This window comes from Enoplosus armatus, chromosome 6, assembly GCF_043641665.1.
Source record: "Enoplosus armatus isolate fEnoArm2 chromosome 6, fEnoArm2.hap1, whole genome shotgun sequence".
Classification (NCBI taxonomy): Eukaryota; Metazoa; Chordata; class Actinopteri; order Centrarchiformes; family Enoplosidae; genus Enoplosus; species Enoplosus armatus.
Window position 1 is genome coordinate 18,964,775 of NC_092185.1, and position 16,937 is coordinate 18,981,711.

Genomic DNA, 16,937 nt, shown 5'->3' on the forward strand with positions numbered 1-16,937 from the left:
GGAAGGAGAGGAAGAGGAATGCCGAGTGAGATTCCTTTCCACACTACACTCTGCGCACATGACCACCATGTCAATCACCTCCTATCAACAGCCACCTCTATTCTTTAAATGAACTCTCACACACTTCTGTGATGGGTGGACTGGGCTGACTGATGAGCAGAAGTTTGACAGTGCAGTCATAAAAGCTATATGAATCAACTTTTAGACGGGAAAATGATTCAGAGAGGATAAGACAAACCTTTGTGTATGTGATAATGTTGACCAGAGTATTACTGTAGGAATTGATGTCACATTCATGTCTCAGGATGACTGTGCACAGCTGAACACCCTCCAATGAAACCAGCAGTGATATAATTCAACAGGGTGCTACAGTGCAAGGTCAAACAGCTATACTGAAAAGGCCTAATGAAAAGATGAGAGATGAGTGAGCTTTCTAAAAAAAAAAGGACACACACCTTAGAGATGCATATCTGCAAAGAGGACTGCATTATGGCTTCAAACAAAATGTATTTTAAACACATATATAAACGCTTAGTCCCTTTATCCCAATAGCCAAGTAGAAAGGTAGCTCACGCAATACAGTTGTTGAGATCTGCACAATTAATATGCAAAAGATCACAATATATTTGTGGCAATAATGTATGCGCTTACAGCACCATATTTCACAGAATGCTATACATGTATTGACACTGTATATGACTCAGTGTTTGTGGGGTGTTTTAAAATATAACACACGTTTCATGGCTTTATCATTGCCATTTCACCATTGATTAGGAATGTGTGTCAGATCTTGACTCGATTATATTTGCACGTCATTGATATTCGGTAAATTGGCACATTACATAAAGGAACAGCAAAAGAACAGACTCTACAATGACATTATGAGGTGACGTGTAACTACAATATTGCTCAGAGAAACTGTCAGATTTGTCTAATAAGTACCAGACCTATGACAAGAGGCAAGGGGGCAGTGAAGGGGGTGTTTTCTTCTTGAAGACTTTAGTAGCAGCTCCAGTACGATGAATGGAGCTGGACTCATTGGGAAAAATATGTGACCTTTGTGTTCTGCTGGCTTCTTGTGGGAGTGCTGTGATGTGAAGTGAATGAAGTGGTGAGTAGATGCTGAAGCGTTCCTCACTGGAAGGTTTGTTCCATGATGACTAAGCCTTTGATTGTCATCCGCTGTCTCTGACACAATCTAAATTTCTTTCAGTAGTTCTGCCCTGTCTCACATTGTGCTAACACCCGCTACAAAGAAATGAATAGTTAGAATAGTTGGTCTGTTATTTGTAGTAAAAAACAAGCGTATAAGGTATGTTAGCACTTTTCACATTGAATGAGTGAGTGGACGTAAAGGGGAGGGGTGCCTACCACAACCTCAATACACCTTTCCTGCAGCTGCATACATGATTACAGGAACTTCAATAAAGGAATTGTCTGCACTGGCGTACACACCAATATGACATCTACTGTAGGAGACATTAGTGCTGTTGTCAGTGGCCTACCTACAGTATAGGTAGACCTATGCATACTATACTCATCTTTTCTTCTGGGGCATTCAGTAAACACACTTCAAGACTTGTGATGGGAGACAATAATTGTCCCACTTCAGCTTCCAGTGATCTTTTGGTGGAAATAACAAACGATCCATCTCATTGTCATGACACAGGTTCGTTCAAAGTTCCCATGTTAGACTACTCAAGCACACTAAATGCATCCAAAAGCATTTTAAGACTTGTAGCACGAGTGCGTGTGAGAGCATGTTATATGTTGTAGCACAGCTCTGCTTAGAACTGATTTTCTGTGTAGATTTTCACATCTAGACAGTCTCTGACAGTCTTAATGCTAGTGGAAACGTGGAGAAAAGAGTCCAGACTTTGACTGTACTGTGTGAGATGTTATAATGACGACAAATTAAAAACATTTTCATTATAAAAATAATACCCGTCCCTACATTCATTGACTACAAGCACCAGAATGCACTGCGGCTGTCAGTTTCAGCCGAGCACAGTACCGCTGTACTGGCGAAGAGCACACTGACATACGGGCAGGCTTGCTCAGTAAGTTGTTAATATTTGTTTTTAGACAGCCAGCTTGTATATTAACAAACATCTTGTACTTGATAGTGGCAGCGTTTGTTGTGAAATTGTTCCGTTTCAACGTGTGTGATTTGACGAAATTCTTACCCGACTTGCTAGCCTACATTAGCTTGAGTTAGCCGCTATCATCATCCGGTAGCTAGCCAACCCGATGAGTCCCCGATGAGCCCTCAGTAAATGCTCAGTGTTAAGCTAGCAGTCCCGCACCTGGAAGTAACGTTAACGTTAGCTAGTTTATAAACCTGCCCCCTGCAAGTCACTTCTTCTTTTGCTGTGCAAGCCTTGGATGTAGCTAACATTTAGTCGTAATGACAGCCTCGTCGGAGATGACGTTACGTCTTTGATTTATATTCGTATATCAGTTATAGTCACCACTTTTCCCACTAACGTTACTGCGTTAGCTGCGTTTAGACAAGTCAGCGACCGTTGGCGTTACACTTAGAGCAACGTCAGCAGTCAGTGACGCTGTACTGTCGCTAGCTGTCAGTGAACGTCTCACTGTTCAGTGGTAGTTAACGAATGTCTTCATCCTGCTCTCTGTCACACGCAGCTTTCAGTGCTTCAGACATGGACCAAGACAACAATTCAGAGGTCTGTAACAGTTACATACACATGCTTGTGTTAGAGGAGATTGTTTTCACTGATGTTTTGCCAGATGTCCCTCTCACACTGGGGCAAGCGGACACACTGGGCAGCTTGAGTGTTTTAGAATTATGTAGTCTGTGTAAACACACGTGTTATTCTGTTGCTAACCTAACTAGAAACTAATTGTTTTTCAACCATTGCAATTTTGATTTGCCCAGACAGTGACGGTAATTATGTGAAATCAGCCTGTCTTTCTTAAGTTGGATAAACTTTGGTAGGAATAATGATGTAAATACGCCTTCTGTCTAAGATATTGTTTGCTGTTTTAATGTCTGACAGGATGAGTCAGTCGGCCCATCAGAGGATCCTTCAGAAGAGGAACTGCCTTGTCTACCTCCGGGGCTTTGTAAGCTGAGTTTTTTTTTCTAAATACAGTGTACATGCTGTATTTCATCACACAGATTGTGTGATATCTCTTGACCGTTTGCCATGTTATTGTCTATATTGCGCACTATTTTATGTCAATATTTTTATAATTTTGTCTGAGACTGGATAGTTTATCAAGCTGACCTCATTACAGCAGCCTTTTCAATGTCATTTCTAATTATTGAATTAATGAAAGTCTTACAAATTCTATGATCTGTATATGAAAGGGATTCATCATGTAGTGCTACTGCCTGGAGCAATGGTAGACTACCCTCACATAATCATGCATCATATGCTAAGAATGCAGTTTTTCCTGATGCAAATGCATGTGCTAATCATTTTGTTGCCGTCCATAAGAAACACCACACAGACTCTTTTGCAATTTTCCAGATCCACAGACTGTGAAAGAATCTCTTGTATACTTGGACTTAGTGTGCATGTAGTCCCTAGACTTGTCTGTAGTTACTAAGCAGCCTTAACTTAAGTTAGTGAGATGCTGCTAGTGTGAAGTTGCTTATATCGGCGTGAAATGTACTGCAACATAAATTGCTGTACGTATAGCTAATACGTTTAAGAAAAATATAAAACTATACAAAATTGCTTGAAAATGAAAATATATCCTTCCTTTTATATGTCGTATAAGTAGTTTCCCCCTTGGATTTTTCTGTCCCTTTAATAACTGTCTCTGTTGTTCCTGTGTAGCGGATGGTGAAGCAATGGAGCTGCTTTGGCAGTTGCGAGCTCAGCGCCGCCAGTCGTCACCGGAGCTGCCAGAGACAGTGACCCGTCTCACTGCCCCTGATGGCAGCCTCCTTTACCTGGTGGGCACGGCCCACTTCAGTGACAGCAGCAAAAAGGATGTGGCCACGGTGAGCCAGTGAGAATTTACAACAGGATCTGCACACTATGCCTCTTACACCCTTTTAAAATGTGATAGGCTGTGAATTCAGTGAAATAATGGAGTCATTTTATGAATGTGGAGAAGTGCTGTAGAATAGCACCTTGAAGTGATGATTGGTTGGCCCGCCAGTATATACTGTAATTGGGTTGGCATCTTTTGCCAAGCATAATCGTGTCTTCTTTTTTCCCCCACATTGATTATTTTTTGTGTTTACTTCCCCCCTCACTGCTCATTTGCCCTTTGTCTCTCTTGTCCCCTCTTATGCTCTCTTATTCGCTCTCTGTCTCTGTCTCTCTGCCCACTGCTCTGTCTCTCCCTCACACAGACCATCCGCGCTGTGCAGCCGGACGTGGTGGTGGTGGAACTGTGCCAGTACAGGGTGTCTATGTTGAAGATGGACGAGAATACACTGCTGAGGGAAGCCAAAGACATCAACCTGGATAAGGTTCAGCAGGCCATCAAACAGGTCCGGCAGAATGATGGGAATTAACAACGGTAGTGGTGTGAAAAACAGCATGAGCAGATAAAATGGAGAAAGGAGGCAAAGGAAAGAGTAAGGGAAGAGTGGAGGGAGGTAGAAAGGGTAACGGTGAAACAAAGACAGTGAGAGTACGGTGTATTCTGAATAAAGCAGTAATGGTGTTTTGGAATTTGAAACAGCTCTTATCCTATGATGGGGAGAAACAGTGAAGGGGATTGCAGCATGCACTTATTGTTAATGGAGAAATAAGTATCTCTGACGTATGATGCACAAGCAGGATTAAGTGGCAGTAAAGAGCTTTTTGTCTGCTCTGCTCGTGTGTTTTGTCTTCTTGGTTTTCCAAAACTGTGTTGTTGTAAGTGCATCAAACTAAAGAATGTGTACTACTGTCAGTATATGTAAACACTCAGATTTAAAGAATGACCACTAAAGGCATATGTGTGTTTTTGTGAATGCTTATTTCTGCCCTCTGTGTTTGTCAGAATGGGCTGATGTCTGGCCTGATGCAGATTCTCCTGCTCAAAGTTTCAGCTCACATCACAGAGCAACTGGGCATGGCTCCTGGAGGAGAGTTTAGGGAGGCCTTCAAAGAGGTAAAACATACACAAAAGAAGTTAAAAAGGTGGACTATAGTTTAATTTTTTGTGTATATTTTTATCTTGAAGTTTGTCTTTTCACGCAGGCTGGACGGGTGCCATTCTGTAAATTTCACCTTGGGGACAGGCCGATCCCTGTGACGTTCAAGAGGGCCATTGCTGCTCTCAGTCTGTGGCAGAAAGCCCGCCTAGCATGGGGTCTTTGCTTTCTCTCAGACCCAATCAGGTATAAGTTCACCTTTTCTATCTATTATCGGACGCTTAAGAGAGATTCACAATTTTGTATAGTTTACAAGAAAGCTGTTTCTGAAATTTAGATGTCCCGGGGTGATCGACATGTTCGGCATGCCCTGATACTGATACTGTACATCCCTACTCGATCTACCCAGAAATGTGGATATTGCAAACTTTTGGGGGAAACTGTTTGTAAATCGGGAGGCTGTTCAAAGAACCTCATTCAGGGGGAAGTGTTACTGTGCCCACCATGCTGTTTCATGGTCTCACTTCAGAGGTTTCCATTTTGTGGAAATGGTGGAGAAAAGCAAAGGTATTAAAGGGCAGTTTAAATGTAAATGCTAGACATTGAAGAATTGTGAAATTTGGGGGAAATTGTGGTTTCAGCAGCAAACATTTTGCTCCAGGCATTTTTTTGCCTGGAGAAAAATGCAGCTACAATATATGTGTGAGCATCATGTGCGCCCACACATATTTTCCAGAGTACATGCAACTGTGCCAATGTTTTTAACTGCCGGCGTCTGTGAGATCTGACTGGAAGCCTTCTGCATGAAGTGATTGTGTGTCCATCGTCCGACATCTCTCAGATTGAGTTGTAGAATCAAGCAGACTGTATTCGGCCCTACGCATTTTTACTGTTTGTACCTCGTTCCTTTTCTGTATACCCGTTGTAGCCGAAATACTGTGGGGAACAGAAAACAAAAAAAAGATTCTCCTTCCTGCGTGACCACCAGCGACTGTGTTGGACTGTGTGTCATGTTTTAGCAAAGAGGACGTGGAGAAGTGCAAACAGAAGGACCTGCTGGAGCAGACCATGTCGGAGATGATCGGCGAGTTTCCTGCTCTCCATCAGACCATCGTGGCTGAAAGAGACATCTACCTCACACACACGCTCCGCCAGGCTACACGCTGTGTGGAGTCCCCCCCTGATGCCCAGAGTGCGTATTACACTGTTCAATAAGTTAGTAATCACATCGTTAATCCCCTCATCCATTCTTTCCACATACATATCATAATATACTGACTCGTCTATTAATGTTGTTATTTTACATATACAGTGCTCATTAGAATTGAACATTAAAATAGTTTGAATTTTATTATTGTTTACTTTAATTTATCATCAGAATTGCATACTTGATATAGTTTTTTCAAAACAAGACATGTCTGCTGTCTACTGTGTATATCTATTATTACATTTGTTAAATTCTTCCGTAATTAACCAACCAGTAACGACAATGTGGTTTGAATGCGACAGGGACTGTTAGTGGATATGCTTAGTCATATTGTATATATTATTATAAGTATAAGTATATTTCACTGAAACAGAGGGGAGGTTTTTTCACTGTTTTACTGTGCCTTAAAAACAAATTTTACATTCATGGTGAGACCACAAGAATTCATGCTCTGTGAATCATATTGTACTTTTTCAGCAGTGCAGTTATTCTGGATAATTTATGTAATAATAACATGTTATTATCCAGACATTGGGGGCTTGTTTGTCTATTATTTATACTTAAATCTACCCCTTGAGTATTGGATGATTTTTTTTTTGACCTGTTTTTGAATTGGTGACTTACCCAACGGAGAGATAACCTGTGGTTTCATACGTAGTGATAGAAATACAAAGAATATCTGGTTGTAGATTGTTTATGTAACAGAACCTTTTCTACTCTTTTGCAGAAGTGCCTGCTGTGGTGGTGGGAGTTGTAGGGATGGGTCATGTCCCTGGCATAGAAAGAAACTGGGAGCAGCAGCTCAACATTAATGAAATTATGAGGTATGTTTGTCTTCTTTTGACACTATACATCAGTAATAGATATACACTGTCACTATGTCTTTTTTCAGTTCCACAGCCGCTCAGTGTGTCTGTCTGTCTCTTCCTCAGCGTTGCACCCCCCTCACGTTTCGGTTGGGTGTTGCACACGGTCATAAAGGGTGTCATGATGGGAATGCTGGGATACGCCTGCTACCGTGCTGGAGGGAGTTTAGGTAGAGCCCTGCTGTCTTTACCTGCAGTCCAATCTTTACTGGAGACTCTGCGGCCACCCCCTGCTTGAACCCACTGGTCTTCTCTAAGCCAGTGTGACACAACCTTTTTGATCTATTGAAACAATGCATCCATCACCAATGGCCTTAAAAACAGGAGGTGAGGCTGGAGGAAAGGTTTCACCAGCCCGCACTATGAACTAACAAGGACCTCAGGGGGTTCAGAGCCTCCCACCTCGTATTGATGTCCCTGTAGACACTGCAGGGCCGTACTGCCAAAGAAACCATGACAGTACTCTTCGTTTTCTTTCATATTTTGTGCAAATCCTGCATTTTGTAAGGTTTACAAATGCCAATAATTATTTTTGAATAGATTTACATTTCCCACACCATTCCTTTAAATGACTTACAGACAGAGCTTCTATTTGACGAGTATCATCGGAATCATCTTCAGTCACCTGCCCTGATATGACTGAGCCATTTTCCAAGAGGCACACTTTTCTAATGCTGTCTCCTTATTCCTTCCTCCTTTCTGGTGCCAACCAGCATTTTTGGTAACTGGCCCCTTTCAATTCCAGCACTTTATAAGAGACTGGTAGAGTCTTGTACTGTACATGCAGCCTATGGAAGGGAAAAGAAGGTAAAATATCAAGTCAGTCATAACTATAATAAACAAATTACAGAAATATAATCCAGGAAAACCTTTGGTTTTTATAGTTGGTGCATAGAGTGACCTTCATGGTGTTAAAGTTAAATGTCAAAAAATGCCTGAATTGCAAGGCTGACCGTCATTTTCTTGATTCTTGAAAAAAAGTATTTGAAATGCATATTATTCAAACCTCACATACAGGATTAGCATAGCATAAGATAAATTTACTTATTTCCTATGTGCATGGCCCTGCCCACATCAACTGACAAGTGCCTCATATTGCAGCAGTAAGGGCTAATGGGGAACTAAACAGAATGGCAAAAATGTGTGTTATATGCATCTTTCACATACTACAAGCAAATGGTCAATGCAAGTTTCTAATATTCTGTCTTTATGTAATTATATGATAGGCCTATTTTATAAGTACTGATGCCCTAAATATAGACTACGTAGTCTTTGTTGAAACGGTACCATAGCCCCTTCATTTTGTGGTCACTCATACATTTAACAGACCTGACGCAGGATGAGCAATGCAATACACTTGCAATTTGTATATTTGATTGGACCTCTGCTATGAGGCGCTTGAACTGGCTCCATCTCTGAGTAAGGGTTCATACTTGACACAATAATATGCATCTTGTACAGAAAGCCATCTCTAAAAACCTTCACATGAGAACATCTGTCATTCAGCGCACCAGCTGTTTGTACTTTTATGATATATGCATCATCACTTGCCAGTCTGATTGTAAAATGGGAATGGGGATTGAGGTGATAAACGTGAAATAGGTTTGTCAAATTAAGGTTTGAACTTGACCGTAGTGATTTCTCAGAGGAATTCCCACCAAGGGGAATTTGCTATGGACTTGTTCTGACTACTTTGAAGGAAACTGACAGTTTAGATCAGTCAGTGTTGGGAGGTAAAGCCTTAACACTGCTTTCACTGCTGCCTTTGACCCTCACATTGCCTCCTCTGCTGAGGCTCATTATTACCAACATTGACCTGTGTCCATAGTACAGAGCTTCTTATTGCATATGTAAAAATTGGCTAGATGACATCTCTGGAACTTTGTTATGTGGGAGATCTCCGAACAAAATATTTACATGATTGCAAGGCTATAAATCAACATCAATTTCCAGATATTCCCAATTTTAATTACAAGTGATTTTATGTGCAGTACTCACAATATTTAGATGTATTTATAAGATAGATGAAAGGAGTTAATTTACTGTCATTAATTTGTGAAATGGTCCAAAGGACTAATATGGGACTTGAGTAAATAAGCATCTTCCAAACATAATTAAACCACATGCAACCACACATTAAACTAACTCAGATAACGTGTCTTCCAGTTGATGCACACATTGCTTAAGTAAGAGATAAGGATATTGAGAAAGTGGAGCACAGATGTAGTCATGCCTCTCAGCCCCTCAGCAGTAAAAATGTAAACATTATGTGTGTGTGTGTGTTTGTCTCTCCCACATCATTTCCAAAGGTGTAATCTACTGTATGCTTGAGAATTGCCAAGAGAAAACTGAATGAATGCCTGTATTTGTTGTAAGATTTGTTTCCCCACACCCCTGTGTGGTACTGTCATTGTTAACAATCCAAACATTAAATCCTAACTTCTGTAATGAATCATTAAAACATTTTAAGTAAAGATAAACTATATTTGCCTCAAAGATGTTGCCTTTTTTCTAACCGCGTTGCATTATATTAGCAGCAAAGTTTTTAATATACACTCAAGTTTCATTTTCAGTCATTTTATTTTATTAAAAGGATGTATGGAGCTGTAAATTTAAGGTGATTTAAACAAATAATGAGGACAACATGATCTAAACCTACGGAGCCCCCGGAAGGCCATGCTGGGATTTATGGGAAGTTCTCTTGCGTTCCTTCGTAATATTTTCCTTTACCGTTTCGCTTTCCTTCTGATCCATAGAGAAAGGCTAAGCTGTATTATGATATAGTATTATGTATTATGGAGTAGACCTCGCAATATTTTGCCTTCCCTCACATTAAGTTTAGGAACAGCTAGTGTGTTGGTCCAGTCCAGCTGTAACACGCTGCCAGTTTAGGGAAACACTGCAGATACTACAGAAAGCAGAGATGATGTAACACTTTACATTCTGCATTTATTGCTCATTATGCGAGGGAGTGCAAAACATATTTCGGGGGAACGCAAAAGTATTCCTCAAAAAAATATCGCAGTTACCCTTGGAGGGCTCCGTATTATATTAGTTAGTTGACATTTATTTTTGTTCCGTCCTAAGTACTGTAGTTCCGTCTTAACTGCTTGTTTCTGGTCGGACAAATAATAATATAACACCGTCTGTCTCGGAAACATCCGCTGTAACTTGCAGGATTATGAAAGCATGATTAGTGACCACATTTTAACTGCGCCACCGACGACAAGCGGACAGATGGCCTTGTTTGGATGGCTTACTTAGGAGCTCGGCTTGGACCGTCACGCATCTCTGTCCCCGGTGTGTCCGTGTTCAGACTCCTCGGTACTGTCGGGATGGACGTTATGGGTCTGGCGATGAGTCGTTCCCCGCTGGAGCGGCTCGACTTCGACAACGTCGCCCTCAAGAGACTTCCCCTGGACCCGTCCGAGGAGCCGGGGGTGCGGCAGGTGAAAGGAGCGTGCTTCTCTCGGGTGAAGCCGCAGCCGCTGACCAAGCCTCGGTTCGTGGCTGTGTCACACGAAGCCCTGGCGCTGCTGGGGCTCAGCGGGGAGGAGGTCATGGACGATCCGCTCGGGCCGGAGTATCTCAGCGGATCTAAAGTCATGCCTGGGTCCGAGCCCGCTGCTCACTGCTACTGCGGCCACCAGTTCGGCCAGTTCGCCGGGCAGCTGGGCGACGGGGCGGCCTGCTACCTTGGGGAGGTGAAGGTGCCTCCTGGCCAAGATCCCGAACTGCTGCTGCAAAACCCGAGCGGCCGGTGGGAGATTCAGGTGAAAGGAGCTGGACTGACTCCTTATTCCAGGTACATGGGGTAGTTGTTTGTGTCAGTTTGTACAGTATTAGTAAGATTATTGGGGTTAGAAGGGACTCACCAGTTTGTACTCGATGTCAAAGATCTGGGGGAAAAGACTTATCCCTTATTTTAAAGATCATTTAAAAGTTGGAGAGAGGCAGATGAGTGTTGAAGGGATTGTTAAGCTTTGTCACAGTTGAGATGTGGGATGTCCAACATAACTCCAATTGGACAATCAGGAAAATCTCTTTGTATGATCTATCCTGTCCTCCATAGACAAGCTGATGGCCGTAAGGTCCTGCGCTCCAGTATAAGAGAGTTCCTGTGCAGCGAGGTGATGTTCTTCCTGGGTGTTCCCACCACCAGAGCAGGCTCCGTAGTGACCTCTGACAGCAGGGTCGTACGAGACGTGTACTACAGCGGGAACCCTCGCCATGAGAGATGCTCTGTGGTCCTCCGTATTGCTCCAACCTTCCTCAGGTGAGCGCACACGCAGTCGCCCCCTTTTCATTTGTCATGGATGTCTGAGCCTCTCAAGATGTACGCACAAGAGTCATTCGTCTTAGTTGTGCACTCTCTGAGCAGGTTTGGATCCTTTGAGATCTTCAAGCAGGCCGACGAGTACACAGGCCGCCAGGGTCCCAGCTATGGACGTGACGAGATCCGAGGTCAGATGATGGATTATGTCATCGAGATGTTTTACCCTGAGATCCAGCAGAGTTACCAAGATAAGGTGGATAGGAACGTGGCTTTCTTCAGAGAGGTCAGAGCACATGAGTGACACTCGCTCCCACCCGTCAATACACAAATCTCAGCCAGTGAAATGGCACTCAAGCGATGACTATAAGATTAATACATTTTTTCAAGGTTTACTCAAATCAGCAAGTAGCTGATACGCGGCCTGACGCAGCCAAGAACATTTGGATCCTCTTATCCTGTTAAGCTGCTGTAGATGGTGCAGTGGCTCATTGTGCTGAGTCACTGTGCCCTCTGCTCAACATGAGATTGAGATATTAACAAGGCATTAAACTCTGGATGGAGACTTTTGACATTTTCACCATCTAATTAGTAAGGAATCGCATCACCCGTACTCCCCAGGAGTTGTTTTCAGATGAATATGTTCCCTGTCTGCTCTGTGTTAGATATTTTTGGAAACACTCTAATGTTATTTTCTAATATTATATTACTGTCTTCTCTTCTCCCTGTCTGTAGGTGATGCGCCGTACGGCCCGACTCGTGGCTCAGTGGCAGTGTGTCGGTTTCTGCCATGGGGTCCTGAACACAGACAACATGAGCATCCTGGGACTCACGTTGGACTATGGTCCATATGGATTCATGGACAGGTCAGTCGTTTGCAGAGTGTTTATGACCAAGAGTCATTCTCTTGGCCCTGTATGGGTATTTAATATTTAAGTCAAAAGAGCCTTCTTATTTTGCTGCAGCAACTTCATCATCATCATCATCATACAGGAAATGACAGTGAAACAGTAATCATAATACGCATGTTGTGGGTATGAAGTCTCCATCACTCATCAGCTTATAGAAAACAACTTTCCTTATCCCTCTCAGGTTTGATCCAGATTTCATTTGCAATGCCTCCGACAACTCCGGCCGATACTCCTACCAGGCCCAGCCAGCTATCTGCAGGTGGAACCTGGTGAAGCTAGCAGAGGCTCTTGCCCCAGAGCTGCCACCGGACCGGGCCGAGGCCGTCATGGACGAGTACCTGGATCTGTATAACGGCTTCTATCTAGAGAACATGAGGAAGAAGCTGGGCTTATTGAAGAAGGACGAGCCTGAGGACGAGATCCTGATCACCGAGCTGCTGCAGACCATGCACAACACAGGTGGGATGGGAGTCTGATGAGAGTGTTTGAGTTTGAGAATACAATTTATACATACAGTGCTGCATATTTAAACAATCGCTGATGATTGTAACCTTTTCTGTCCACCTCCCTGCAGGTGCTGATTTCACCAACACCTTCCGCAGCTTGAGTCAGATTTCCTGTCCCACTGAGGGACAAAGTGAGGGAGAAGAGGACCTCGTCAAGAAAGCCGCGGACCTCCTGCTGGAGCAGTGTGCCTCCTTAGAGGAGCTGAAGGCTGCCAACAAACCCACTATGGATCCACGGTGAGCTAACCAAGCATATATGTTTTTTTTACAGAAATGACATGTAAATGAAACTCAGTTTAGTTCTTCAGTGTGAGGAATCAGTGATAAAATGGTAAATGCAGCTACAGAAACCTAATTACGTGGACATGTATTACCATAGCCAAGTTTCTTAAATCTGCCCTGCTAGAGACGCTACGTGATAATGTACTCTGTCCATCAACTGCTCAAGTCCTGAGCAACAGCTACAGGCCAGATTGCTATGACATTTAGAATGGAGTGACCCCTCCCCTGTCCAGTGCCATTGTCAGATCGAAATTTCTCTCTGACCCACATTGTGTTTGGTCCATGACACCCTGGACCTTTTAGTCAAAATCTCCATGTGATGAACAAAAGAAGTATGGTAAGATTTCATGATAGAATTAAGCACACTGATGTCCTGTCTTTTAGCACCACCCTTTGGACAAAATTATAGCATTAATAGTATTATGTTCAGTATTATGTTCAGACTGTCCACAACTTGTTTTGTTTGATGTGATGCACATTTCAGCCTCTGGGTGCCACTAGTGGAGCTAAAATTGTGGAGAACGTGTTAGCAAACAGTTTACCTAATTACACATTCAGCTGGTGCAGAGCACAATAAGCATTTGTATGGAGTTGTGTTCCTGGCCACTTGGTGATTGTGAGGCAATATTCACTCTCCTTTTTAGCTCTTTTTTTTGTTTCCACCAACTCCTGAGGGAAATGTCTGGCTCTTTAGCTGCCAAATGCTCCGCTCTGTTCACCAGCGAGTGGCTAACAGTGGCAGCCAGCATACAGTGGGTATACCTGAGGGTCTTTTGCTGAAAACAGCTGCCGATGCTACTGAAAAGAGGAAATGCCGTTGGAGAGAGCAGTGAACCAAAACAGTAAAGTTGCGGGTTGTAAAATCAACACAATTTGTTGACGCTAAAAAGCTCTGTAGAGCTGAGGGGAACTGCAGAGTTTGGTTGTAAATATTATATAGCAGAGCTTTTAAGGTCTTAAATGCTATTGATCCTCAACCCTACTAGAGCTGTTTTACTTTTTGGGAACAACTACCTCTAACCTGACTGCCCCAAATGGAAAGTAAAATTGTAGAAGGAGTGGCTTATGTCATCGTGTATCTTCATCAGTCATTTGTAATGTCAAAGAAAGTGCCACGGTCATGATTTTACAACTGAAACGATGCTAGAGAAAATACATCTCATTATCTGTTGCGTACAATACTGTGTGGAATGTGATCACTTACCAAACCAGACGTAAACATCACATTTAGAATAATTGCATTTCAACATGTTATTTGATTGTAAACGTAGTCAGTGGAACAGAACGCGGCGTAAAGACAATCATGTCTTTGTTTTGTTCATCTCGTTAGCTCATATTCCCCATAAAGTACCTAACAAGAGTTAAAACCTGGATTGCCTGCGCTGGCAGCACTGCTCCTCTGCTTTCTCCAACATTACAATAAAGATTAGAACTGCTGTGTTTTCTGCCTGCTGTTGACAGCGAGCTGGCGATGCTTCTCTCTATGGCTCAGAGCAACCCAGCGCTGTTCCAGATGATCTCAGACAGGATGACAATTTCAAGGCAGTTGGACAGACTCAGCAAACTGAAAGACCTGATGGAGATGAGCCAGGAAGAGCTGAAAACCAAACAGGCTGAGGAGTGGACCCGCTGGATCACACGCTATAGGTGAGACTTGGGGTGGGGGAATATAAATAGGCAGATAGAGGGAAGAAGACGAGATAAAGGAAGGAAATAATGAGAAAGAAACGCAGTTGGCATGTAAAACAAGAGTAGAGGGTGGACCGGATGAGAGATTTTTTTTGGGTGGCTGGTGATGGGTGGAAGTGTGACTGATAAAGGGGGGCGGACAGAGAGAAAGAGCAGGAAATGAGTCTGCCGTTGCTCCATTACTGTAACTCTCTGACTGAGTGTGTTGTGTTATCACTGCTGCAGGAAGCGTCTGGCTCTGGAGCTGGAAGGCCAGAGTGATGTGCAGGCCGAGCAGGAGGAGAGGGTGAGGGTGATGGACAGCACCAACCCCCGTGTGATACTCAGGAACTACATTGCCCAGAATGCAATTGAGGCGGCCGAGAATGGAGACTTCTCCGAGGTCAGGCCTGGGTCCAATGTGATGACCTTGTCATTTTGTTCGAAAACCTTGCGCACCTCATACTTTCATTCAATTGAATGTCAATTTACAATACCCTTGTTTTAGTTTAGACTGTTTGAATTAGAGAAATAATGCATTTAAGTTGCAGTCAATTCCCTTTTGCTCTTTTCAGTGTTCAGTGTTTCACTTTCAGGGTGTTTACCTCCTCTCACTTCCCCTCTGCGCTGCAGGTCCAGCGGGTCCTCAAGGTCCTGCAGAAGCCTTTCTCTTCACAGCCAGGTCTGGAGCTTCCTGCATGGGTGGGCAGAGGCGAGGCCGCCGAACAGGGAGAGAGGGACGAGGGAGAGGAAGAACAGCAAGAGGCGGCATCTTCATCGACCGCCAGAAATCCTGTTCCTTACGACAGCAAGCCCCCAGCTTGGGCCCATGAAATCTGTGTCACATGATCTTCATAATAACTTCCCTGAGTAATAGCTTTCTTGCCTAGAATGATAAGAGAGTTTATTGATCTTTTAGTTCATGTTTTTTCTAGCTTTTATGTCTCTCCCCTCTTATCCAGCACAACTCTCTATCACTTTGGCAGGCAGCGTCAGGGAAGTTAGCATGAGACACAGCACCCCACAGCCTACCTAGCTAACACACAGCAGACAGACGGAAGGAGTTGAGTTCGGTGGTACAAATACACAGAATTACAAATATGACCCCAGCTTTTTACAAAAATGAAATGTGACAGGAAATGGCTTTGAAGTCATTATTTTCTTCCATGGCTTGACATTTCTGCTTTTTCACACAGGATGTTACAGTGTGCTTTAACATCAGAAGGGACTTGATGGTAACATTTAAGGTGGAATTTTTGTGGAAAAAATTTAGTTTATGAAAGATATTTGGCCAACACCAAAAGATGGCCGAAAAATCTTGTTCCCTGTCTGCTCGGTGTTCAGCCAGATGTTAATGACGACTCAGACAACAAGTCCTACAGTGACCTATCTGACTCTGACAAACTGTGGGGTGTCAACCTCAACATATACCAAATAATATGATGTGCGAGTGTGTGAGAGAGTGAGAGAGATGATAACGATGTTTTTGGGTGAAAGAGAGTGATTGCGCTTAATTCAATAAGCCGCAGCAGATAAACACGCACAATATATTCTCCTATGATAGAGAACATTGCCTTTTGTCACTGTCATAGCACCACTTTATAGGCACAGAGCCACAAACATAACTCACCATTTTTTTGTTAATATGTTCAGAAAGCATCCAAATGAAACTCCAATGGATATAGAGTTGAGCAAAGGAAAAATGGAAACTTTATTGCAGATTGTGCCACAAATGTGATGCTATCGAGCGTGATTTTGGAGAAAGGGAAAACACATTCACTGCCATTCGTGAATTTGTTTGAATTGATTGTAACTTTTGAACCAGGATCAATCTGTTGGTTTGGCAAATTAAATCAGATTTGTTGTCAAAATGAACCCACTAAAGCTGAGCTTCCACATAAAGAAAAGGGTAGAAATGGACATGAAGTGAGATTATGTTTCTGACTTTTATTTTTCCGTCATGAATATGAGATATATGGTTGAGCTCTCCTTCAGTTATAGCCTTAATATATCCTAATAAACTGAGCAATCAATAGACACTGTGTCATTTTTATTTTTGTGCCAGATGCATACAGACCATAGCTGTCTTTTCATTGTAAGAGCTGAACTCCGTCTTCACATTTCTGTGTTCTGCATAACCTTTTAATTGATGTTGC

General features: G+C 42.8%; 2 protein-coding genes across 2 annotated transcripts; both read left to right on the forward strand.

Moving 5' to 3' along the window:
• The first annotated feature begins 2,006 nt into the window (after positions 1 to 2,006).
• Positions 2,007 to 9,620, forward strand: trabd (TraB domain containing). Its single transcript, XM_070907541.1, has 10 exons — positions 2,007 to 2,060; positions 2,650 to 2,690; positions 3,024 to 3,090; positions 3,813 to 3,979; positions 4,337 to 4,477; positions 4,975 to 5,085; positions 5,175 to 5,314; positions 6,088 to 6,260; positions 7,003 to 7,099; positions 7,208 to 9,620. Exons 2-10 carry the CDS (start codon positions 2,667 to 2,669, stop codon positions 7,377 to 7,379), a joined length of 1,092 nt encoding a protein of 363 aa, XP_070763642.1. The 5' UTR covers positions 2,007 to 2,060; positions 2,650 to 2,666; the 3' UTR covers positions 7,380 to 9,620.
• Positions 9,621 to 10,343: 723 nt separating this feature from the next.
• selenoo1 (selenoprotein O1) lies at positions 10,344 to 16,818 on the forward strand. The gene is made up of 9 exons (XM_070907852.1): positions 10,344 to 10,946; positions 11,214 to 11,417; positions 11,523 to 11,700; positions 12,150 to 12,280; positions 12,507 to 12,784; positions 12,900 to 13,068; positions 14,575 to 14,760; positions 15,028 to 15,184; positions 15,415 to 16,818. Exons 1-9 carry the CDS (start codon positions 10,393 to 10,395, stop codon positions 15,637 to 15,639), a joined length of 2,082 nt encoding a protein of 693 aa, XP_070763953.1. The 5' UTR covers positions 10,344 to 10,392; the 3' UTR covers positions 15,640 to 16,818.
• Positions 16,819 to 16,937: the final 119 nt, after the last annotated feature.

Excerpts from the sequence above, each read along its gene's own strand:
- trabd (XM_070907541.1), top strand. The coding sequence starts at position 2,667 with ATGGACCAAGACAACAATTCAGAG. Across the intron at positions 5,086-5,174 it reads TTAGGGAGGCCTTCAAAGAG|GCTGGACGGGTGCCATTCTG; the intron begins GTAAAACATACA and ends CTTTTCACGCAG. Across the intron at positions 5,315-6,087 it reads TTTCTCTCAGACCCAATCAG|CAAAGAGGACGTGGAGAAGT; the intron begins GTATAAGTTCAC and ends GTCATGTTTTAG.